This window comes from Colobus angolensis, unplaced genomic scaffold, assembly GCF_000951035.1.
Source record: "Colobus angolensis palliatus isolate OR3802 unplaced genomic scaffold, Cang.pa_1.0 Scaffold27, whole genome shotgun sequence".
NCBI classification, from domain to species: domain Eukaryota; kingdom Metazoa; phylum Chordata; class Mammalia; order Primates; family Cercopithecidae; genus Colobus; species Colobus angolensis.
In genome coordinates this window covers 6,062,431-6,087,618 of record NW_012115932.1, presented here as the reverse complement: position 1 = coordinate 6,087,618, position 25,188 = coordinate 6,062,431, and the positions used below count along the sequence as shown (strand labels likewise).

Below are 25,188 nucleotides of genomic sequence, written 5' to 3'. Positions count from 1 at the left end.
TGCAAATACGATGTTCATTTTGCTCTACATTACAGATGTGAGATTCATACATATTTTATCTGCTTGCTGTACAGAATATGTTATTCTATATTATATTTACTATATATTCTATAGTACAGACTATGTTATTATGAGACTATACCACAGCGTTTTTATTCATTCTGCATTTGATAGGCATTTTAGTGTTTTTGCTATTTGAGTTATTAAAAAAGTAGTATTCTATGTCTTGAATGTACAAGCTGGTAAAAATTGTGCTCTGATGAATATTTTTGTAACTATATTTTTGCTGAATATGTTTATACTTTCATTAGGGGAATTTCTAGGTCACTGTATATGAATAGTTTAGTCAATTTTTCCAACACTGTTCAAAAATATTGTGCAATTTACACTTCCATAAGTAGAGTTTGAGGGTTTATATTGCTTCACATGTTTGCAACACTTGAAATTTTTTCTTTTTCAAACTAGTTTCAGTAGTTGTATATTGATTTGGCATTACAGTTTTAATATGCACTCATGATAGTTAAATAGATTAGTTGGTATCTCATATGTAAAGAACTCGCTTAATATTTGACAAATTTTTATTGGGTTTTCTTATTATTATTGATTTGTAGGAGTTAATCATACAATTTTAGTGAGACCTTTTCCTACATATGTATCAAAAATAACTCCTAGATCTTCTGTGTGTTGCTTTCTTTAATGTGTCTTTTGAAGAAAATAAATAATCCAATCTATCAGTTGTTAACATTATGTTTAGCATTTTATTTTGGTGTGTCTTGAGTAAGAACTCTTTTCTCCTTCAAGTTCTTCTTACATTTTTTAAGTTTTTATAAGTTATATAACAACATAGCTTTGAAAGAAAAAAAAGTGCTAGGAGAAAAATGGAATAATCTTGAAATATGGCAAATATTTAAAATATCTATGTCCACGAAATAAAATTTATTGGAAAAATGTGTATAAACCTACAGAGAAATATCTTTTCTTCTATATTTTCAACCTTTATTTTAAGTTTAGGGGTACATGTGCAGGATGTGCAGGTTTGTTACATAGGTAAATGTGTGCTATGGTTGTTTGCTGCACAGGTCAACCCAACACACAGGTGTTAAGTCCAGAATCCACTAGCTGTTCTTCCTCATCCTCTCCCTCCTCCCAGCTCCACCCTTTGATAGGCCTCAGTGTGTGTTGTTCCCCTCCCTGAGTCCATGTGTTCTCATTGTTGAACTCCCACTTATAAGCAAGAACATATGGTGTTTGGTTTTCTGTTTCTGAGTTAGTTTGCTAAGGATAATGGCCTCCAGCTCTATCCATGCCCCTGCAAAGAACATGATCTCATTCCTTTTTATGGCTACATAGTATTCCATGGTGTATATGTACCACAATTTCTTTATCCAGTCCATCATTGACGGGCATTTAGGTTGATTCCACGTTATGGCTATTGTGAAAAGTGCTGCAATGAACGTATGTGTGCATATATGCATATGTGTCATAGAATGATTTCTGTTCCTTTGGGTATATACCCAGTAATGGGATTGCTGGGTTACATGATATATTTGCCTCTAGGTCTTTGAGGAATCACCACACTGTTTTACACAATGGTTGAACCAATTTACACTTCAACCAACTGTGTAAAGTGTTCCTTTTTCTGCACAACCTCACCAGCATCTGTTATTTTTTTACTTTTAGTAATACATTCTGACTGGTATGAGACAGGATCTAATTGTGGTTTTGCGTTTCTCTAATGATCAGCGATGTTGAGCCTTTTTTCATGTTTGTTGACCTCATGTATGTCTTCTTTTGAGAAGTGACTGTTCATGTATTTTGCTCACTTTTTAATAAGATTTTTTTTTCTTGTAAATTTGTTTAAGTTTCTTACAGATGCTGGATATTAGACCTTTGTCAGATGCATAGTTTGCAAAAATTTTCTTCCATTCTGTAGGTTGTCTATTTACTCTGTTCATAGTTTCTTTTGCTGTGCAAAAGCTCTTTAGTTTAATTAGATCTCATTTGTCAATTTTTGCTTTTGTTACAATTGCTTTTGGCATCTTTACCATGAAATCTTTGCCCGTACCTGTGTCCTGAATGATATTACCTAAGTTTTCTTCTATGGTTTTTATAGTGTTGGGTTTTATATTTATGTCTTTAATCCATCTTGAGTCAATTTTTGTATATCATATAAGGAAGGGGTCCAGTTTTAATTTTTGGAATATGGCTAGCCAGTTCTCCCAGAACCAATTATTAAATAGGAAATCCTTTCCCTATTGTTTGTTTTTGTTACCTTTATTGAAAATCAGATGGTTGTAGTTGTGTGGCTTTATTTCTGGGCTCTTATATGGGTCTGTTTTAGTAAGAGTACAGTGCTGTTTTGGTTACTATAGCCCTGTAGTACAGTTTGAAGTCAGGTAGCATGATGCCTCTAGCTTTGTTCTTTTTGCTTAGGATTGCCTTGGCTCTTTGGCTCTTTGTTGATTCTTGTACCAGTATAGTGGTGATTGGGTTACTGTAGCCCTATAGTACAGTTTAAAGTCAGGTAGTGTGATGTCTCCAGCTTTGTTCTTTTTGCTTAGGATTGTATTGGCTATTTGGGCTCTTTTTTGATTCCATATGAATTTTAACTTTTTCTAATTCTGTGAAGAATGTCAATGATTGTTTAATGGGAATAGCACTGAATCTTTAAGTTGATTTGGGGTAGTATGGCCATTTTTCATGATGTTGATTCTTCCTATCTGTGATCATGGAATGTTTTTCCATTTGTTTGTGTCATCTCTGAATTTCTTTCAGCCATGGTTTGTAGTTCTTGAAGAAATCTTTAACTTCCCTTCTTAGCTGTCTTCCTAGGCATTTTATACTTTTTGTGGCTACTGTAAATGGAAGTTCTTTCCTGATTTGGTTCTTGGCTTGCCTTTTGTTGGATATATGCTAGTGATTTTTGCATATCGATTTTGTATTCTGAGACTGCTGGAGTTGCTTATCAGCTTAAGAAGCTTTTAGGTTGAGTTAATAGGGTTTTCTAGATACAGGATTATGTCATCTTCAAATAAAGATAGTTTGACTTCTCTTCCTATTTGAATACCCTTCTTTTTTTTTTTTTTTTTTTTTATCTTGCTTCATTGCCTTTGCCAGAACTTCCAGTAGTATACTGAATAGGAGTGATGAGAGAGGGCATCCTTGTCTTGTGCTGGTTTTCAAGGGAAATGCTTACAGCTTTTGCCCATTCAATTCAGTATAATCTTGGGTGTGGGTTTATCATATATGACTCTTATTTTGAGTTACGTTCCTTCAATATCTAGTTTATTGAGAGCTTTTAACATGAAGAGATGTTGAATTTTATCAAAGGCCTTTTTTGAATCTATTGAGATAATAGTGTGCTTTTTGTCATTTGTTTTCTTTATGTGATGAATCACATTTGTTGATTTGCGTATGTTGAACAAACCTTTCATCCTGGGGATAATGCCTACTTGATTGTGGTGGATGAGCTTTTTAAGTTTTTGCTGGATTTGATTTGCCAATATTTTGTTGAGGGTTTTGCACTGATGTTCATCAAGAATATTGACCTGAAGATTTCTTTTATTGTTGTAACTCTGCCAGGTTTTGGTGTCAGGATGATGCTTCCCTCATCTCATGAGTTAGGGAGGAGTCCCTCCTTTTCAATTGTTTGGAATAGTTTCAGTAGGAATGGTACCAGCTCTTCTTTGTAACTGTGGTAGAATTCACCAGTGAATTTATCTGGTCCTGTGCTTTTTTTTTTTTTTTTTTTTCCCAATTTGAAGGCTATTTGTTCCTGCCTCAAATTCCAAACTTGGTATTGGTCTATTCAGAGATTCGATATTTTTCTGGTTCAGTCTTAGTAGGGTGCATGTGTCCAGGAATTTGTCCATTTCTTCTAGATTTTTTTCTAGTTTATATCCATAGAAGTATTTCTAGTGTTCTTTGATGGTTGTTTCTATTTCTGTAAGGTCAGTAGTAATATTGCCCTTATCATTTCTGAATGCATTTATTTGAATCTCTTTTTTTATTAGCCTAGTTAGCAGTTATTTTATTAATTTCTTCAAAAAATCAGTTCTGTGAGTTATCGATCTTTTGAAGGGTTGTTTTGCGTCTCTATCTCCTTCGGTTCAACCATGATCTTGGTTATTTCTGGTCTTCTGCTAATTTGGGGGATTGTTTGCTCTTGTTTCACTGGTTCTTTTAGTTGTGATATTAGGTTGTTAACTTGAGAATTATTTAGCTTTTCAATATGGAAACTTAGTGTTATAAATGTCCTTCTCTTTTATTTCTTTTTTTTTTTCTTTTTTTTTGAGAGGGACTCTTGCTTTGTTGCCAGACTGGAGTGCAGCAGCGTGATCTTGGCTCACGGTGATCTCTACCTCCCGGGTTCAAGTGATTCTCCTGTCTCAGCCCCCCGAGTAGCCGGGACAACAGGTATGTGTCAGCACACCCAGCTAATTTTTGTATTTTTAGTAGAGACGGGTTTCACCATGTTAGCAAGGATGGTCTGGATCTCTTGACCTCATAAGATGCCCACCTCCACCTCCCAAAGTGGTGGGATTACAGGCATGAGCCACTGCTCCTGGCCTACATTTCCCTCCTAACACTGATTTAACTGCATCGCAGAGATTCTGGTACATTATCTTTTTGTTCTTATTAGTTTCAAAGAACTTCTTGATATCTTCCTTAATTTTATCATTTACCTAAAAGTCATTCAGGAGCAGATTGTTCAATTTCTATGTAGTTGTATGGTTTTGAGTGAATTTCTTAATCTTGAATTTAATTTGATTTTGCTGTGGTCTGAGAGACTGTTATGATTTCAGTTCTTTTGCATTTGCTGGAGATTGCTTTACTTTCAACTATGTGATAAATTTTAGAGTAAGTGCCATGTGGTGATGAGAAGATTGTATATTCTGTTATTTTGCAGGGGAGAGTTCTATAGATATCTATCTGCTCTGTTTGATGCAGAGCTCGGTTCAGATTCTGAATATCTTTGCTAATTTTCTGTCTTAATGATCTGTCTAATAATGTCAGTGTAGTGTTAAAGTCTCCCATTATTACTGTGTGGGAGTCTAAGTCTCTTTGAATGTCTTTAAGAACTTGCTTTCTGAATCTGGGTGGTCCTGTATTGGGTGCATATATATTAATTATCTCCTCTTGTTGAATTATTCATTTTACCATTATGTAATACCCTTCTTTGTCTTTATTGATCTTTGCTGGTTTAAAGTTTGCTTTGTCAGAAACTGGGATTGCAACCCCTGCTATTTTCTGTTTCCCATTTGCTTGGCAAATTTTCCCCATCCTTTTATTTTGAGCCTATGTGTGTCTTTGCATGTGAGATGGGTCTCTTGAAGACAGCATACCAATAGGTCTTGGTTCTTTATCCAGCTTGCCACTTTATGCCCATTAATTGGGGCATTTAGCCCGTTTACATTTAAGGTTACTATTGTTATGTGTGGATTTGATCCTGTCGTCATGATGCTAGCTGGTAATTTTGCAGCCATGTTTACATGGTTGCTTCATAGTGTCACTGGTCTGTGTACTTCAGTGGGATTTTGTAGTGGCTGGTAATGATTTTTGCTTTCCAGAAAATACATAGTGCTTCTTTCAGAAGCTCTTGTAAGGCAGGTCTGGTGGTGGTAACAAATTCCCTTAGCATTTGCTTGTCTGAAAAGGATCTTATGTCTCTTTTGCTTATGAAGCTTAATTTGGCTGGATATCAAATTCTGGGTTGCAATTTATTTTATTTAAGAATATTGAATATTGACATCCAATCTTTTCTGGCTGGTAGGGTTTATGCTGAGAGGTTCACTGTTTGTTTGATAGGCTTTCCTTTGTAGGTGACCTGGCTTTCCTCTCTAGCTCCCATTAACAGTTTTTCTTTCATTTCAACCTTAGAGAATCTGATGATTATGTGCCTTGGGGATGATCTTCTTGTAGAGTATCTTACTGGGGTTTTCTGCATTTCCTGAGTTTGAATATTGGCTTGTCTAACTAGGCTGGGGAAGTTCTCCTGGTTGAAATCCTGAAATGTTTTCCAAATTGGTTCCATTCTCCCTACCTCTTTCAGGTACCCCAGTCATAGATTTGGTCTCTTTACTTAATCCTATAGTTTTTGGTGATTTGATTCATTCCTTTTCATTCTTTTTTTCCCCATTCCTGTCTGCCTGTCTTATTTCAGAAAGACAGTCTTCAAGCTCAGAAAATCTTTCCTCCACTTTGTCTATTCTGCTATTAATACTTATGAATGCATTGCGAAGTTCTTGTATTGTGTTTTTAGCTCTATCAGATCAGTTATGTTCCTCTCCACACTGGATATTTTGGCTGTTAGCTCCTGCATTGTTTTATCACAATTCTTAGTTTCCTTGCATTTGGTTACAAAGTGCTCCTTGAGCTTAGTAATGTTTGCTTTTAGACACATTCTAAAGCCCACTTCTGCCATTTCAGCCATCTCAGTCACAGCTCAGTTATGAACCTTTGCTGGAGATGTGTTGTGCTCATTTGAAAGAAAGGGGGCACTCTGGTTCTTTGAATTTTTAGAATTTTTGTAATAATTCTTTCTCAACTTTGTGGGCTTATCTACCTTCTATCTTTGAGGTTGCTGACCTTTAGATGGGGTTTTTGTGTGTGTTTTTGTTGTTATTGTTGTTGTTGTTGTAATTGTTGTTGTTTTATTTGTTTTTCTCTTAAGAGTCTGGCCACTCTTCTGTAAGGCTACTATGATTTGCTGGGGGTTCACTCCAGACCCGAGTTGTCTTGGTTCTTCCAGCATCTGGAGGTATCACCAGTGAAGGCTGTGAAACAGCAAAGATGGCAGCCTGCCCCTTCCTCTTGGAACTTCACCCCAGGAAGGGACTGACCTGTTGTTGGCTTGAACACACCTATAGAAGGTGGCTGGAGACACCAGGTTGGAGGTCTTCTCAGTCAGGAGGAACAAGATCAGGCACCTGCTTAAAGAAGTAGTCTGGCTGCATTTTGGTAGAGCAGCTGGGCTTTGTAGGGAATCTCTTCAGCCCCTGATCAGTCTGGACTCTCCAAGGCCCAAAGGCTGGACTGGCTGATATGCCCAAACAGCAAAGATGGTGGCCCACTTTATCCCCCAGGCCCTGTGTCCCAGAGAGAAATTAGAACTCTGTTTGCCATAGAACACAGGAAGGGGTTGCCAGGGGCCTCAGCTAGGAGGACTTGTCTAGTGAGAAGGAATGGATCAGGGTCTCATTTAAAAATGTAGTCTGCCCATGCCTCGACAAAACAGCCAGGCCATGCTGGGGAACTGCCTCTGACCAAGTCAGCTTGGATTCTCCAAAGCCTGCAGGCTGGAATGGCGGAGTCATCCAAACAGCAAAGTCACTGCCTGCCCCTTTCCCTGGGCACTCTATCCCAAGAAAATATCAGAGCTCTGTCCACAGAATATGGGGGGGTGACTGGAGGCCCCAGCAGGGAGGTCGCACCCAGAGGAGGCATGAATTGGGATCTCACTTAAAGTAGCAGTCTAGCCATGTTTTGGTAAAGCAACTATGCTGTGTAGAGGTCGTGGGGAAGTCCCTTCCTTGTCTAAACTGTTTGGACTCACCAAAGCCCAGAGACTGGAATGATTGAGTCATCCAAACAACAAAGCTGGTGGCCTGCCCCTCCCCTGGCTCTCCATGCCAGGGAGAGTTCAGAGTTCTGACTGTAGAATACAGGCAGGCAGGGTTGGCTGGAGGCCCTTTCTAGGAGGTGCATCACAGTGTGGAATGGATCAGGGTCCTGCTTAAAGGAGCAGTCCATCAACATTTTGGTAAAGAAGCTGTGCTATACTGGGGAGTTCCTTCCTTGTCAGGATCATTTGGATTCTCCAAAGCCTGCAGACTGGAATGGCTGAGTCGTGCAAACAGCAAAGATGGTGGCCCACTCCTCTTCTTGGGGGCTCTGTCCCATCTCAGGTGTCAGGCAGGTTCTACCCTGTTGCCAGTGGCTGGCTGGAATTTCAAGATAATAAGTCTTATCTTGTGTGGTGCTATGGAAATGGGGCCTGCAGACCTATCCTGCCCAGCCCCTGGATTCAGCCCCCTTCTAGGAGTATGTACAGATGATACAAGACCTAGAAATGATTTAGGCAGATAGCAAGGGTAAGAGAGTCCTCAGAAAGATTTCTTTTTAATAAAAAGCAGCCCCCAAATCATTTGTTTTCTAAGAAGCTCAGCCTGAAAAATCAGGCTGCAAGCATGTATAAGCAAGCCAAAATCTTGCATAGGTAAATGCTAACAGCTGTGTCAATAGAAAAGGGATACCTGGAAGCCAGATATATTCAACATGGAGGTTTTCTCTTCCCTTTTCTTTTTTGCTACATGTGCAGTAAAAAAGCAGGCAACACCACACCAGCCAGGTAGAGATCCCCTCTGCATAATAAAAGATTGGGGTGAGATGGACAGCTTCTTCATGTGCTATGCAAATGGCACACCTAGTCTGACCAATTTCTTGTGCCCTACGTAAATCAGACACTGCCTCCTCAAGCTTGACTATAAAATCCTGTGCACTTCACCACAGAACCAGAAGACCCACTGGGGAACTTCTCTCTCTCTGCAAGAGAGACAGCTTTTCTCTTTTCTGTTTCTTTCACCTATGAAACTTCTGCTTTTATACTCACTCCTTGTGTTTTTCCACGTTGTCCTTCATTTCCTTGGCATGAGGGAAGGAACCTTGAGTATTACCCCAAACAAATGACTCTGCTTCACATACCTCCTGCCTTGCCTGAGTTGCAGTCACCTTTGTCGGAACCCTAGGGTCAGAGTATGTGCATGCCTGAGCAGCTACTCTGCTGAGACTCCTCACAGCTCTGTGTGTCAGACCCAAGGCCCTGGTGGATTGGCACATGAGATGATCTCCTGATCTGAGGGTTGCAAAGATCCATGGGAGATGTGTGGTTTTCCAGGATTGCACGTTCACTCACTGCTTCCCTTGGCAGGAGGTAGGGGTTCACTTGACTCCATGTTGCTCCCAGGTAGGCCATTATCCTGCCCTGCTTTACTTCATTCTCCATGGGTCGAATTGTTTACCCTATCAGTCCCAATGAGAGTACCTGGATATATCAGTTGATGGTGCTGTATTTTCTTGGCCCTTTTATTCCCCTCCATGAGTACTACGCACTGTAGCTGCTTCTAACCAGTCATCTTTGTCCCTCCCCTGTCACATCTTTCTTAGCATGTAACTTTGTCATTATTGTAATTAAAGCAGACATTTATTGAGTGCTAGTGATGAGCAGCATGTTGTGATTAAACTTTGTCATAAACAACAGAACATTTGGAAAATTATAAATAGTATTTTCTACTCAATATACAAATACAAATATAAGTGCTCAAAGTGTTACTAGTGATAATATGAAGACTAATATAACTTTTGCAAATAAGAGTATTATATCCCAATATGAAGAAATTATTACATTTGGAATTCTGATTAAATTATTTCTAATAGTAATGAATTAATGGTCAGAGAAGTATAAATTCCTTTATCCTTTCCCCATTGTGTTATTTATTCCTCATTATCTCATCTTGCTCTTGGCCTGGATCTTGCTCTTACTCTCACCCACTATAAACACATAAAGATGACTTATTTCTTACATTTTGTGTAATGTATATAAAATCATCAAAATAAGTTTTTGAAGGATGTAGACATTAAACAGAATAACCAGAAAATTATCATCCTTTTATTTTTCTACCTTGGATTAAATATTAAAACATTACGCAAAAAAATACAATAAACTTTCCAAATTGTGTTCACTGAGGGCTTAAAGAAATTAAGACAATTATAAATAATTGCTAACTTGTTGTATTAGTCCATTTTGTGTTGCTATAAAGGAATACCTGAGGCTGGGTAATATATGAAGAAAAAAAGTTTAATTGGCTCATGGTTTTGCAGGCTATGCAGTAAGTGTGGTGCTGAGGTCTGCTAGGCTTCTGGTGAGACCTCAGGGAGCTTTTACTCATAGAAGAAGGTGAAGCAGGAGCAGCACACCACATGGTGAGAAAGGGAGCAAGATACAGAAGGAGGAAGTCCCAGAATTTTTACAACAACCAGATATTTTGTGAAGTAGTTGAGTGAGAACTCATTTATCATTAGGAGGTTGGTGCTAAAGCATTCGTGAGACATTTGCCTTATGATTCAATAATCTCCTACCAGGCCCCATCTCCAACATTGGGGTTCACATTTCCACATGAGATTTGTAGAGAATGAATATACAAACCATATTATTTATCAAGAAAGAAAGTAATTTTAGTCTTGACCCTTGTTAAAATCTACCTGGGAAAATCTCATTTCAGGAAATGTGCTTCTTGTTTCTCCTCAAAACTAATTGAGTCGCTTGGTTGCCATTGATAGTTAATTGCTAAATAACAAATCTCAGTAAGTTGTCTTAAATTTCATGGGGGTTTTCAGTAGATACCATCTTTGATGATACTCTCATATTAACATCTGAGGATTACCTTTGATTATGTTCATCAAGTTAGTGGTAGTCTTCTAGGGGAAGATTTGTGAAAGGATGCTTTAGAATGTTGTGGTGACTACACACACAGACACACACACACATAAACATACACACACACACACACACATATATATATAGTCCTCCTTAAAATAAAAACATAGAATGGGTATTTTAAATAAAAACCACAAATAACAGTCAAATAGCATCCATTTGACAGACTGTATTTTAAAAACTTCATCTCTCAAGTGGCTACTATGGGTCAGGTACTGTGTTAGGCAATAAAGATTTAGAAGTGTAAACTTTGGCCCTCACTTTTAGAAGCTATAGCTTTACAAGAAATATTGCATCAAGTATATATATTGCAAATGCATAGATATGCATGGTGCATGTATATTAGCTTAAAATGTACAATTATTGCTTATCATAGGTCAATATAAGTTTTAAAGCCCCAATTTTCATGGTAGCAGCAGGAATTTGTTACGTTAATAATTGGTACTAATTCCCCAGTGCCAAACTAGGGAGGTCAACTATTTAATGTAAAACACCACTGAGAGCACTTTACGAGTCTCTGTCGTTTAGTCCCTTGGTAAAAGATCACTGTGCCTGAAAAGCAATGTGTTTTCCAAAGAAATACATGTTGCCTGTGTAATTTCATATACATGCCTGAAAATACATTTATAATAAAAAAAACCCGATTCAATCCTCTAGCAGATACAATTTTTAAAAATGAAAAATGCATTATCCTAAGGAAACCCCATGATCCACTACCTCATAGGTTTATTTTCTATGTCTGAGAAATAAATCTATTAATATTAATTGAAGAATATCAGCTTAAACCTACCCCATACATTTATATATATAGAATTTGGAGAGGTATGAGGTATTTATGATCAGATATTTACCTCTGCATTAATAATACTAACCACCCACTTAATTTCACATTTCTTATCTCTTTTTGCATTACATTGTAAATTCTGTAAGGATAGGGCCTAAGTCAATAATTTTTACCAAGATATCTCCAACGCATAGTGCTGTTCTTGGCATATGGTAGGCACTCAACATACTTATTGAATTGAATCACATCTTCATTGCCTCACAATAACATCAAGTCTTTTTGAAGAAAAAAAAGAGATTGAAAGAATGAAGGGGAGAAACAGAGTCAATAGAGGTTTAGAAGAAAAGAACTAAATTTAAGTGCCATGTAAAATTGTCCTTCTTTTTTGTTCAACAGGGTCCACAATCTAGCCCTAATGAGGACTCAGTTTCCCCCATGACTTCAAGAGGATGGGAAGGCTGTCAACGAGAAAGTCATAGTCTTGTACACTGTAAGAGGCTATGTTCAGAGTGTCAGTACTAAGCTAGTCTGTTTTCCAAATGGTTTACTGTTTTCACTTTAGGTTAAGTCGTCCAAATTAAGTTTTAATTGTCCTTACAGTCATTGTGTTTACAGAAATAGGTCTGTGGTTTTGCTATTTTCAGCCTTGAACCCAGTATAGAATTGTACCCTTGGGCTCTCAGTGACTCAGAAGCCCTGTCCCTTTTTAAAGTCTGCAATAACAGATGAGGAATATTGGCTCAGAAGGTCCACCCTTTGTGAAAATAGCTCAAGGGTGCTGTGGCCTGCAAATCACTGACTGAATTGGCACCCTTGCCACAGGACTCACCAGAAGGGCATGTCTATTAACCCACATTAACTTCCAGAAGGTAGTTGTATAAAGGCTTTTGCTTTATCGTTTTAAAGCCTGTTGAAAAGTTGTTCAGATTGAACAGATTACCCAATATAAAATATATGGGTCTGTAATATTCCAGCATAATAACTTTTAAAGACTACTTTTTCCATGGCATAGAAATCTATTTAAAAACTCCAAACTTCTTCTTTATTTCAGAAAGTTATGATAAGTAGGGTACAAGTAAAGATTTCTTTTGTAGCACTCATGCTAATTTTTGGAGAGGTTTTCTAGATCATTTCTAGTCATTTCTCTGGATCCATTTTTCAAAGTTCTTCATCACATGTTGTGCCCCATGAGGCTGACCTCTGGAGCACTCTATCTGCATTTCCCTGTCCACTAGTTTCCATTTGGTTTGACCAATTAGATATACTTTAGTTAGGAGAAGAGAGAATTCTGATTACTTATTCCTACACTCTCTCCTTGACTGGCCACTGTTGGGCAGTGGCAGTATTAGTTTAAAGTCACAGCTCCTGTTCTACAGCTTTTCTGGGTCCTGTAACTGTCCCTTCCTTTTGTGCTTTAATGACTGGGGTGGTCTGGTAGGCAAAATAATAGGTCCCCAAAAAGGTCCTTGTTTGAATCCCTGCAAACTGTACATACAATATCTTATGTGGTAAAAGGGAGTTTGCAGGCCTGGTTAAGGATCTAGAGACAAGATGATCTTAGATTACCTGGGTGGATCCAATGTAATCTCAAGGGTCTTTGTAAGTAGGAGGCTTGAGGTCACAGCCAGAGGAAAGATGAAGGAAATGGACTGAATGATGTAGTTGCTGGCTTTAAAGGTGAACATGAACCACAAGCCAGGGAATTCAAGAGGCCTCTAGAACATGGAAAAGTCAAGAAATTAATTCTCCCCTAAATCCTTCAGAAGGAATGCAGCTTTGTTCACATCTTGACTTCAGCCATTGAAATTTCTGACCTTCTGAAATTCATTATGATAATGAATTTATATTGTTCTAAGTCACTGAGTTCATGGTAATTTGTACAATGGATATAGGTAACTAGTTCAGTTGATAGCTGCTAAATCCGTTGTACTAAACCATCCTTTAATTGGTAGACTTTAACCTTGCCTACATCTTTCTAAGTAACCCTTCATTAATTTTTCTTCAGTTACTCCTTGGAGTATACCATTTGTTTTCTGCCAGGACTCTAATTGTTAAATGCTTACACATTTTAATTCAGCAAAGCTTATGTTTAGGGATTTATTCTATGAAAATAGAGGAAGACATATATATATATATATATATACACATTGTTATATATATAGTTATATATATTTATATATTGTTATACATATATTTATATATATAAAACCCTCAGCTATAAATATACATGAAGGAAAACAAAAATAAAAAGGTAAATACTATTTTAGTGATTAACTCTTGCTAATGGATTAAGAACACTATTGTTATGTACATGTACATAGTTTTCAAATAGTCCATAGGATTTTTATTAGTAATTATAGAAAGGGGGCTTTTAAGCATGAAGGGACCTCCTCACATGTAGAGGAATGCTTTTATACAGAGAAACCTTTTTCTGACTTCACACACAGTTAGGATAATGATTTATTCTATCTACAACTACTTGTGTGCAGTTCCATTAGAGGCATGGAGATAGAAGATGACCATCATGATTTAAGATGCAAATTGATAGTGAATTATTTATAATATACTCTTGTCACAGCATTGTTCATTTAATGTTTGTTTACTAAGAGGATTGGATGAATGTAAGTATTTAACTCAGATAAACATTAGGATTAGGCCATTTGAAAGTCACATCAAGAATTGGAAGAGATAAAAGAAAATAACATATTGAACTTTAGTGAAACTGGGAAGACCTTACAGACCAGGTAGAGTCTTTAATTAGAGACTGTTGAATCTGTTGAGCAGAAAAGACATTCTAGGACTATTGTGCTTTTTTATAGAAGTCTCAAGGAGGAAATAACATAAATGAGCCAAGATACCTGTGTGGAGATAAGACATAGTTTAATAGAGTCAGAATGTTAGATGGTAATCAATAACATCAGGCCATAGCAAATAGCAGAGAAGTGATCGAATAAAAGCTTTCCGGAGAAAAAGGGGCCAAATTCCCTCATTTACATAAGAAACTGAATATCATCAAGATAGGAATATTTGGAAATCCCCAGATGTTAACTGAAATTTCTATCCCTCGTCCAGTGACTTTTTTTTTTTAATGAGAAAAGAGAGTCCTCACAAATGATGATCAATATTTTTAAGCAAAGTAGATATGGTCTTTGTACCCTGTATTTTCTGAAACTTCATATCCTTACTGAGGAAAATTACTAGCATCCAGTAATTCTTTGGTATTAACTCAGTTTCTCCTTATAATAAAGTCTGAGATATACACCAATATTATCTCCATTTTTCAGGTGAGAAAACCGAGGCAGACAAAAGTTGACAGGGCTGATATTTGAACCTAGTTAATCTAGAGCAAGAGCCTCTGCTTTTCCAATTAGTTATGCAAACCATAATTAGAGGAAACTATTTCTTTATTATCCAAAATGTGGCAAAAGAAAGTTACAACTGGATTTTGCAATTTCCCTATAATCTGTAACCTTAGAAAGAATCATAATAGTTAGGTTACTTGCCACCACTTTGCTTAAATAGTAGAATGAATGAACCTGCAGATCCTAGCCATGGAAAGTTTTTGGTTGTATACTGCCCCATACCCTAAAGGAAAAAGGCTAACCCTAGGTCTGGAGTTGTTTAGATGTTTCTTTGAAACAGCATTCTGAAAGTAGTATGGGTAATATTAAATATCAATTGGTCATTTTACATGAGAAGTAATAAAATAAATACAAAACCCATTGACTTCCTTCTGTTATGAGGTATTCTAAAATTCCTGTCTCATTGTAATAAAATGAGTCAAAGTGAGGTTTAGATCAAAGAAAGAAAGCATCCTGCAGTTTGGCAGATCCTAAAATATTAACAGAAAGATAAAATATTCCAGAATTTTACTTCTAAATTCTAAAATACTGTGAGACACAGTAGAAAGAGCAATGCTCAGATGACCCCTTGATCTGTCATTAACTAGCTGTGTGACTTTTGGCAGTTCACTGAGCACTGAAAAACATAGCTGAGCTCTTGGTCTACGTCATTCCCCCATATTCTACACCTTTGACAAAGATTCATAGTGACAAAGCATAGAGACAGCAATTTTTGATATAATCCCTGAAGACCACATCATTTGGTTAACTTAATTTGACCTTCATTGCAGACAAAAATTGTTGCTACTAGTCAGAATAATATTGAAACTTAATACAAGGAATGAAGGCCATATAAAGATATGCACTCAGCTAAAGTTAAGGGCATTGAGTTAGACAGCAGACAACATCTAAGTGAAAACTATATTTTTATAAGTTTGAAAGGTAAGAAATAGATGTTTAAATTAGATGCAGGAAGACATGCAGGGTCAAGAGAATGGGGCCGAGGATGGTTAGGGCAACTGTGTTGTGAAGATCATACTATATTCCTGGGAGAATTTCAAAAGACTTCAAGAAAACAAGACATTGTCTCTGGAGTAGGGCTAATCGACTTTGTATGTTTGTAGATTTGGGGGGTATGAATAACAGTTCTTTGGCCTTAAAAATAACTAATGTAATGTGTAAGTTTTTTCCAATGAGACTGGAATTTCCAACATATAGTTTAAAAGACTTGCAATGCAAATATTTCCTAAAAATAAAATAGAGTGATGTAAGAGTCACTTAAAGGCTTATATGTGTAATGCTGGATTCTATTAGGGAAGCTAGTTTGATAGGGTGAAGGGAGCATGACAGCAGTGCATGGAAGGCATTGGAAGTGAGGGAGAGAGCTTTTGACCATTTGTTGAGTGTCACTACATAGGTTAGCATTAGTATACCTAATTTATAGCTGTTAAAATGGAGACTTCTAGCTGGATATGGTGGCATGTGTCTGTAGTTCCAGCTATTCAGGGGGCTGAGTCAGAAGGAATGCTTTAGCCCAGAAGTTTGAAGCTTCAGTGAGCTATTATTGTGCCACTGCACTCCAGACTGAGTGACAGAGGGAGACGCTATCTCTAAACAAATAAACAAATACATAAATTATTTTTAATGGAGGATTCTAAAGGCTGAATTGACAATTGTCTAACAACTGGTAAATAGTAAAGCTGGGATTCCAACTTTGTCTGGCACTGGAATTAATGTTAACCACACCAAAATTCTTGAGGTAGAGAAGGCTTGCATTTTTACTTACTTTATTATATGTCTGCCTTTCTTCTTCACTCTACAACCCATATGCCTCTCTTAATTTTTTTGAGGTGAAGAGTACTGCCATGCAAAACACAGTCACACAGCTCACAAATAAAGCTCACTGACAGGGGATTTGGGGAAATGAGACAGGAAAGAGAGGTCACAATCTCTAAGACAAACAGTCCTACCAGACTACTGAGATGCCACCATGGATTAGAATGCAGCATTTTTATTGGAAAAGTCCACATGTTAGGCAATTCCCTTTGTGAAAAGGTTTCCAAATACATAGACAGGGAGCAGCTTATAATAAGTATTAGATTATATATAATATATATTCATATTGCCAATATTATGCACACATTGGAAAGCTAGCTTTTTGTAGTGTCCCCATTACAGAACACATTTCAAGTTGACAATAACATGTTTCTCACCAATGAAACTTGCCAACAACTCTCCCAAAGAGTCAACATTTAATATATTGACAATTCAAAACAAGAAAATAATTCATTCTATTTACATTTGTTTGAGGTTATATACTGGAGCACTGATATATTAAAGGTTTGTAAAACTGGCAGCTAAATGTGTTTCAAGATTCATCCAGATGACTTGATGATGACTTTACATGGTTTTATACTGACAAAGCTGCTCTCTCTTCTATTCTTTTTAGGTTATCTGTAAAGTTATACTAGCTATGACTTAATTATAACAGTAATAATTTCCATAAAAATAATTAACAAAGGGTGCTATTTTAGAAAAATAAGGATTCAGGATGAGTACATGAAGATAGAGCTCAACTCATCATGTTTTAAGTCTGGAGAAATTGCTTTGTTTAATTACAATATAATCTAAGGAGACCACAGTCATTGGCTCAACCTCTGTGTAAGTCATTCATTTTTTTTTTCTGTTTTTAAAATCTAATCTTCAGTACTTTTTTGCACAGAAAACTACATTCCAAACACTAGTCAGGTATGAATTTTGCTTATTCCTGTTATAAGTTCACAAACAAAATTGTGGATGGGTAAGGACTGACTCATCCCCAAACCTGGAAAAATAATACACAAACTCTAATTATGCCCTAGTAAAGTCATCTCTATACACAAACATAGGACATAAATATTGTTTTAAAAGGAGTATGGGCTTTGCCTAAAATGAATTTTTGAAGATGAACATAAATAGCTAAAGTTCTTTGGATCCTACTGGTTATTTTTACAAAATCAAATATCACTTGACAACACCTATGTGAGAAGATGAATCACTGGTTTCAGGCCAGCACAGAGATTTGCCAGAAGCATGTGAGGGCAATTCACTTCAAACCGTATTTATTGAGCACCAACTATGTGCCAGGCACTATGCAAGGTGCTACGGACCCAAAGAGGAAATGACAAGGATTCTGCCCACAAGGCACTCACAATCACTAGAAGCAGATCTTGAGATGGAGTATAAGTTCTGTTATGATCTATCATCCTAAAAGGAAGAAAAAAATAGCGGCAAGCACAAACAATTACTTTATACTCTAGTTATGAAATTGGGCATATTTAGAGGTGGCAAATGTTGATTATTCAGTCTATATTTTACTTAAAGTGTTGTAATATGTAATACAAGGAAAAAATAAGCTGTTCGAATCTTCATGCATGAGGGAGAAGGCAATGAAAATTACTCCCTCCATTTCCAAACCCAAATCCTTATAATTACATTCAGGATTCTTTTATAGCCCAAGGACACAAAATAAAAGACAATAGGATGATAACTTCAATCCATTTATTTTGGATCTAAAGAGATGCATGCACTAAACTTGAAGCATTCTAAGTTATTGAAATATTTACATCATTGTACATGAATGTGGAGGAAATTTTCTTCCTATTTTGAGATAAAGGCATAATAGATTTCTGGACTAGGCTTTCATATTTAAAGTGAATTGTGATTTTTCTTAAATGAGAGAGGTATTCTATTGGGATCAAATTTATCACAACTTGACCCGGAGTGAACATAGGGTACAGTTTTGGACCTTTTCTATCTAATTGCATTATGAATCTAGTAAGGATACCACCACTGTAAATAGTCAGGGCTTTCACTGTTTCATTTGCTGTAGCTGAAAAATATATTATTTGGCTTGAATGTTCTTGCTCTAATTTTACTTTGCCTTGCAGGTTTGAAACACAGCAAACATCGAAGTTCAAAGTACACTAACCAAAGGAGGGCTGGGCACAAACAATATGACATTATAAAATTTACCAGGTTTGGACATAGAAACAAATTCAGATCATCATCAACCACATAGAGGATTATTTAAGTGGACTTAGAACAGACATCTCTCCATGAGACTCAGTGAATAAGACCCATATCAATAAAACCCATACCTCTTCACAGGTAGAGGTAGGAGACCCAATACACCAGGTTAAACAGGCAGAAGGCAGTTGGGAAGAAGATCCGAGCATAGGAGTCCATTTTGGCAATGCGGATATGTATCCTCCCATGTCTCCAAGCTCCTGTTCGACAATCTTCAAAACAGCAGAAAAAACTGGCACAGTCCTTGCCGTCCAGACACTCATAGCCGTACTCTTCATCTCTCTCTTGAAGGTGTGTAGCATTATTCATTTGAATGGTTGCTGATCTTGGGCGGATATCAATGGTAGGGGCCTGGGATGAGGGTAGGGAAGGAGAGGGATCAGTTAGTTGTTATTGAGAGATCCTAGTCTGTTTTTCCACAATGTCACCAATGTGATGATGAATCTGAAAATGGGTACTCTGGAAATTGCTATGACATCATGATCTACAATGGTAAAATTGAACTTAGAAAGATAGCACATTTGCAGATTTCAAATTTTGAGCTTAAGCAGTGCAGCTGAAAATAATATCATCAAGCTAATAGCTATAGCAAGGAGATTGAACACCAAAAGAACTCAAAGTTAAAGATTTAAATAAAACTACATGGAGTCTTATTCTAGTAACTATTAGATGTGAAGTTGGTTACATGAATGCATTTAATGGTGCTGCATGTGAGTAGAACAGATAAATAAAAATGCATCAATTCTGAAATCAAATATTGTGTCATGCTTAGTTATAGGCAAATAGAAAACCCGTTACACTGAGCAAATGTATTAAATGTTGTTAATAAAAAATGTTAAAATCTATATAAATATAGAATTCTCCTGATTTTATCCACAAAGGTATGGCTTATGTTTTAAAGCACTATGATACTTTTCCTAATATTCACCATCTATAAGCTTAAGAATGCCAACAATGTTTACCTACACGTGAAAGGAAGTTAAGAAAAGAATGTTACTACTTGGCAAATTTCCTGCTAGACCAGTTAGTAAATTTCTATACAACTATATGATACATTTAATGTTAATTTGGATGATTTAGTTTTAGGATAATGTAAACAGAAATTCTAACATCATGGAATCCGCTATTATATTTAAATAGAAATCTCATTGGAACATATTATGGTAGAGCCAACAGGCCCAGGGATCACTTTGGAAATAAGGAATGGATATTTTAACTCAAAGCCTGTCAAAAAGAATATTGTTCTTATAGAACTTACAGGTAGAGTTCAGAAAAACAGAAATCATTAAGTTTACAAAACAATAATGAACAAATCCAGTTTGAATTAAGATTTACAGAGTTAAATTTTAGTTTTAAAAGAGTACAAACTTAGTAGGTGTAACCAGTAAGACTCAATCCCATTTTCATCCGAAAAGAGGAAGCTCATTTTGGCTTTGATGGATAAAGCAGCCTTCTTTACCTATGACAGCTCATAAGGATTATAGCTTTTCAGCTTGGCGTAAGATGAAAGCCTATGTGAATTAGTGTATAGTTGCTGAATCAACTCTAGAAGTCTATAGAACTTTCTCCAACATATTATCTCTAGTAGAATGCTTAAACGTCTATTCATAAAACAAAATAAAACACCATGTAAGCATTGATAGTTAAATTCAGCAGTTGCATGCAGTGAATTTCCATTCCAAAAACATTATACCTTGAAGGAAAACATCCGAAGAAGCTTTGGGTGTGTAGACAGAAAAGAGAATTGCATTTGTTTTTCATAAAAAGGAGACAAAAAGAAAAGGAAAAAAAGAGAGAGACAAGATAAATTAAAAATACATTTTGAAAACATAGTAAGTGAAATGAACTGAAATTATAAACACAGAAGGAGAGTTCTGAGCTTGGGATAAAGTATTTGCTTAAAGTTAAGTGTCATTTTGCAATTACTAGTGAAATTTTTAAGAAATTAATCTACAATTATTTGACTGAAGAAGCCAGAGTTGTTCAACTGTGAGGAAGTTTTCTATTGCCTGGTTCCCCTGTTTAAAAATACCATGATTCTATTTTCTGATTATCATCAAGGATAATTTAATAGGTGAGTCTTGACACAATTATCCAAAAGGCATATTAAACAGGAAAATAAACTTTCAGCTTCTCATTCCCAGTTTATTTTCTTGCTAGCTCTGATAAATCATCTAATTGCCTAAAAGGAAGTGCATGAAATTCTCAGGTAATTTCATTTTCTCAATTTTTTTATCCTATTCTCCTCTGCCTTGTCTTCTTCTGCCATTTCCATGACCCTGAATAAAGGAATCTGCCTCTATCTTTGCAACAAAATCCACTGCAATGGCCTAGCTGACAGAGAGTGCCAAGGGGCTTTTTCCAAAGGACTCATCAGAACTTGTTTGAAAGTCAGTCCTCACGTCCTTGTTATAGCTGGCAGGTAATATGCCAACTCTCAGTAGAACCACCTTCTTGAGGGAGAGTGAAATGGAAAGTGAACAAGAGGGAACAAACAAAAACAACACAACAAGGAAAATTAAAAAAAGGATAGAGAAAATGGAAAGTCAGAGAGAGGCAAAACAGACAGGGAAGGGAAGGACTGCATAAAGCGTTGTAAATATTTGAGCAATTAAAGACAAGCATTTTTTTTTTTAAATCAAGAATAATGATGTTTCTTTACATGTTTCAAAATCTTACATTCAAATAAACACATTACTCTTGCAGCATTTCACTTGGGTTTCTGGAGCTGCATCGGAATACAACCTAAAATCAGCTAAATTCCCTCCTTACCATTCAACCTCCAAAGTCTCTGGGTTGGATAGCTAGAGACTATTATGGCTCTCAAAGCAGAACACCAGGATCCAGGATAGTCAGGTGATTCTCTTTGCCCATATCTTGGAAGGGAATGGACCTTAACTTTCATGGGGAGTTCTATGAGCCAGCCACTTTGTTCAGGTGTGTAAATGGGTAGCTATGTGCTCTCCTCAACACTCACAATAAAAAACAGTTGCTTTAGGCATTTGTGTTTGTGCCTCATCCTCACTATTTAAAGTTTGGTGGCAAGTAGAAGTCATCTTCCCCGTTTTCAAATCGTGACACTGAAATCAATCCAGGCTGGTAAGTGTATAAATCATCAAAATCAACTATCATCACCAACTACTAATGTTAAGTACATTCATGTGTCGAGTACTATGTAATATTTTGGGTTTTGTTTTTCTGCCCTTCATTGTCACATTTATTTCTCATAGCAGTCCCACAAGACAAGTGTTTTTAAATTATATATATATATATAAACACAAAGAAGCTAACTAACTTGCCCATATAATAGTAAATCACTTGTTTTAAAAGCAAAAAGATACCTTTCGAGAATGAAACAAATAGAAATTCTCTAGTGACAATACACAAACTCCACCCCCACACACACACTAAATCATTTGCAAAAATACAGTCACCCTTGAAACTTCAAGGACCTTATAGCTTCCTAGTGGAATGCCTTAGATGGAAGTTTTAATTTAAAACATCAGTAATTTAATAATATTATCGTGGCCAGGCACAGTGGCTTACGCCTCTAATCCCAGCACTTTGGGAGGCTAAGGCAGGTGGATCACCGGAGGTCAGGAGTTACAGACCAGCCTGACCAATATGGTGAAATCTCGTCTCTACTAAAAATACAAAAATTACCTAGGCATGGTGGTGTGTGCCTGTAGTCCCAGATACTAGGGAAGCTGAGGCAGGAGAATTGCTTGAACCCAGGAGGCGGAGGTTGCAGTAAGCCGAGATCCTGCCACTGCATTCCAGCCTGTTCCAGCCTGGGCGACAGAGCGACACCCCATCTCAAAAAATCAGTGAAACCTGGAATAATAGCAACTAGAAAAAGGTTGCATTTCTCAACAATGGCTTTAGTCTCCACAAAATAAAGAGAGCAGGTAACTATATTTGCATAAAAATTCTGACAGAGAGAGAAAAATAGAAACAGACTTGAGTCTCTCTCAAGTAACTAATGACCATAAATGAGTCATTATGGCCTGGCCAAACTCATATATTCTGTTTTCATCTTGGAGCCCCAACTGCTGAGCCTTAGCCTGCAGATAGGCTAATGAAAACAAACTAAACCAAAATCATAAAAATTTCAATGGTCCCAATGGGAAATGATACATACAGGGTTTTTCTTCTTTTTATCCTTGTCCTTGCTTGGTTTCCGGTTGCTGACAAAATAATGCAAGGTGCCATACTCCACCAAAGCAGAGAAGACAAAGATGAAACAAACAGATACAAAGAGATCCATCGCTGTGACATAGGAGACCTTGGGGAGCGATTTCCGGGCAATGGTGCTGAGGGTGGTCATTGTCAGGACAGTGGTGATACCTGAAGAGAGGTGCAATAAATCAGGTCATATGATTGCATAAGCAAACTGGGTAACTGAGTCACTCGTGAAACTACACTTGTTTCATGACTTCTTTTTTTTTTTTTTTTTTTTTTTTTGAGACGGAGTCTCGTTCTCTTGCCCAGGCTGTAGTGCAGTGGACGGATCCCAGCTCACTGCAAGCTCCGCCTCCCGGGTTTACGCCATTCTCCTGCCTCAGCTTCCCTAGTAGCTGGGACTACAGGCGCCCGCCACCTCACCCGGATAGTTTTTTTGTATGTTTTTTTTAGTAGAGACGGGGCTTCACCGTGTTAGCCAGGATGGCCTCGATCTCCTGACCTTGTGATCCACCCGTCTCGGCCTCCCAAAGTGCTGGCATTACAGACTTGAGCCACCGTGCCCGGCCCTTGTTTCATGACTTCTGATGGGCAGTTTCAACAATAGAAAAGGAGGTATAAGTGGAATTAATTCACTCTATTTACAAATATTTATTGCCTGTCTACTATGTATCAGTTGAAATGACAAACACTGATGAATAGATTTGGTCTGCCCTTTATGTAACTTATATTTTAGTGAGAGAGATACACTGTGAATCATGTCAGCAAAGAAAAGTATAATGTCACATTATGGTATGTGCCATGGAGAACGTAGGAATGGTGAGAATCTAGTTAGATGGAAGTCTCAGAGAAGACTTTTTTGAGGAGTTGATGTTTAAAGTAAAGCTTAAAACGTAAGAAGAAACTAACCTTTTGATTATTATTTGATTAATGGAGGGTTCTGAGAAAGAGAAATCTTGTCTGTTTTTTAAATTTTTAGAAGACCTGGCACCTGGGGAGGGACAAGGGACTTAAGATTATTTTGGTAAAAAGGAAGTTATAAAATGTGGCACATGCAGACAGTTTACATTTTGTTCCAAGTGCAAGGAGAAATTATTCAAAGATGTTAAATAGAGGAGGTGGGTTATGTGTAAGTGGCATGCTCTGATTGATGGATTCTTTTTAGATTATTATGGCATTAAAATAAGTATCTCAGAAGTAACATAATAAGTAATATTTACTGAAAACTTACTTCTGACAAGCGCAATGATAAGCACTTCATATACATTGTTCCTTTGAATCTTCACAGCAGGTATTTTCATTCTGAATGTGTAGATCAGAAGAACAAGGCTAAAGGACCAGTACCTCATCCAATAGTTGGTAAGTAGCAGACAGAACTGAACACAGAAATTACATGTCTGATTTCAAAACTCTTACTTTACTAATTATACAACAGCACCTATCCAAACCTGTCCTCTCCAGCGATTGTTTAGTGACAGGGAACAATGTCAAGACAACCTACATTTATCAACCAGAGAAGGATGAGGAGATCTCCTATGTAAAAGTTGTGTTATTTATACTAAAGGCAACATGGATTCAATATTCAAATAGGTTTTAGCTCTTGCTATAGCAACTTAAGTCATCTTAACACTCTAGGCCTCAGTTTTCTCATCTGTGGTACTAACTCTTTGAAGTTTCACCTAGCTTACCATTCTACAATTCTAGTTCGGCATTTCTAATCTTGAGTGGAAGCATCTTTTTGCACTCTAAAAGCAATAATCCCACACCTTTACCAAGTTTTGTTATTTATATTTCTTACGGGGGACAGAAAGGAAAATAACGTTTGCATCATTTAATGATGTGCAATCATGACTATTACTGCTAACCAAGAGACTTCTAGGGCACAGTCAGATTCTCCTGTGTCAAATGGAAGTGCTAGGGAAACTTCAAAAGAAACAGGTCGGGCCAGGCATGATGGCTCACACCTGAAATTCTAGTACTTTGAGAGGTCGAGGTGGGTGGATCATGAGGTCAAGAGTTCGAGACCAGCATGGCCAACACAGGGAAACCTTGTCTTTACTAAAAATACAAAAAATTATCTGGGCATGGTGGTGGGTGCCTGTAATCCCAGCTACTCGGGAGGCTGAGGCGGGAGAATCACTTGAACCTGGGAGGCGGGGGTTGCAGTAAGCTGAAATCATGGCATTACACTCCAGCCTGCATGACAAGAGTGAAAATTCTGTGAAAAGAAAGAAAGAAAGAAAGAAAGAAAGAAAGAAAGAAAGAAAGAAAGAAAGAAAGAAAGAAAGAAAGAAAGAAAGAAAGAAAGAAAGAAGGAA

The 25,188-nt window shown here is 37.1% G+C and overlaps 1 protein-coding gene across 5 annotated transcripts in view; it reads right to left on the bottom strand.

Annotated features, from left to right (window-relative positions):
- Positions 1–16,615: 16,615 nt before the first annotated feature.
- Positions 16,616–25,188, bottom strand: part of GABRG2 (gamma-aminobutyric acid (GABA) A receptor, gamma 2) — a 91,167-nt gene continuing 82,594 nt past the window's right edge. For 3 of the 5 annotated variants that reach the window (XM_011947725.1, XM_011947726.1, XM_011947727.1), the window contains 2 exons: positions 22,830–23,035; positions 16,616–19,039 (listed from right to left, as the gene is read on the bottom strand). In XM_011947725.1, coding sequence (XP_011803115.1) covers positions 18,764–19,039; positions 22,830–23,035 — 482 coding nt within the window. In that variant the 3' untranslated portion in view covers positions 16,616–18,763. Of the gene's footprint in view, positions 19,040–20,381; positions 20,406–22,829; positions 23,036–25,188 lie in introns of all 5 variants that reach the window. The other 2 variants (XM_011947722.1, XM_011947723.1) reach the window with 1 other exon arrangement.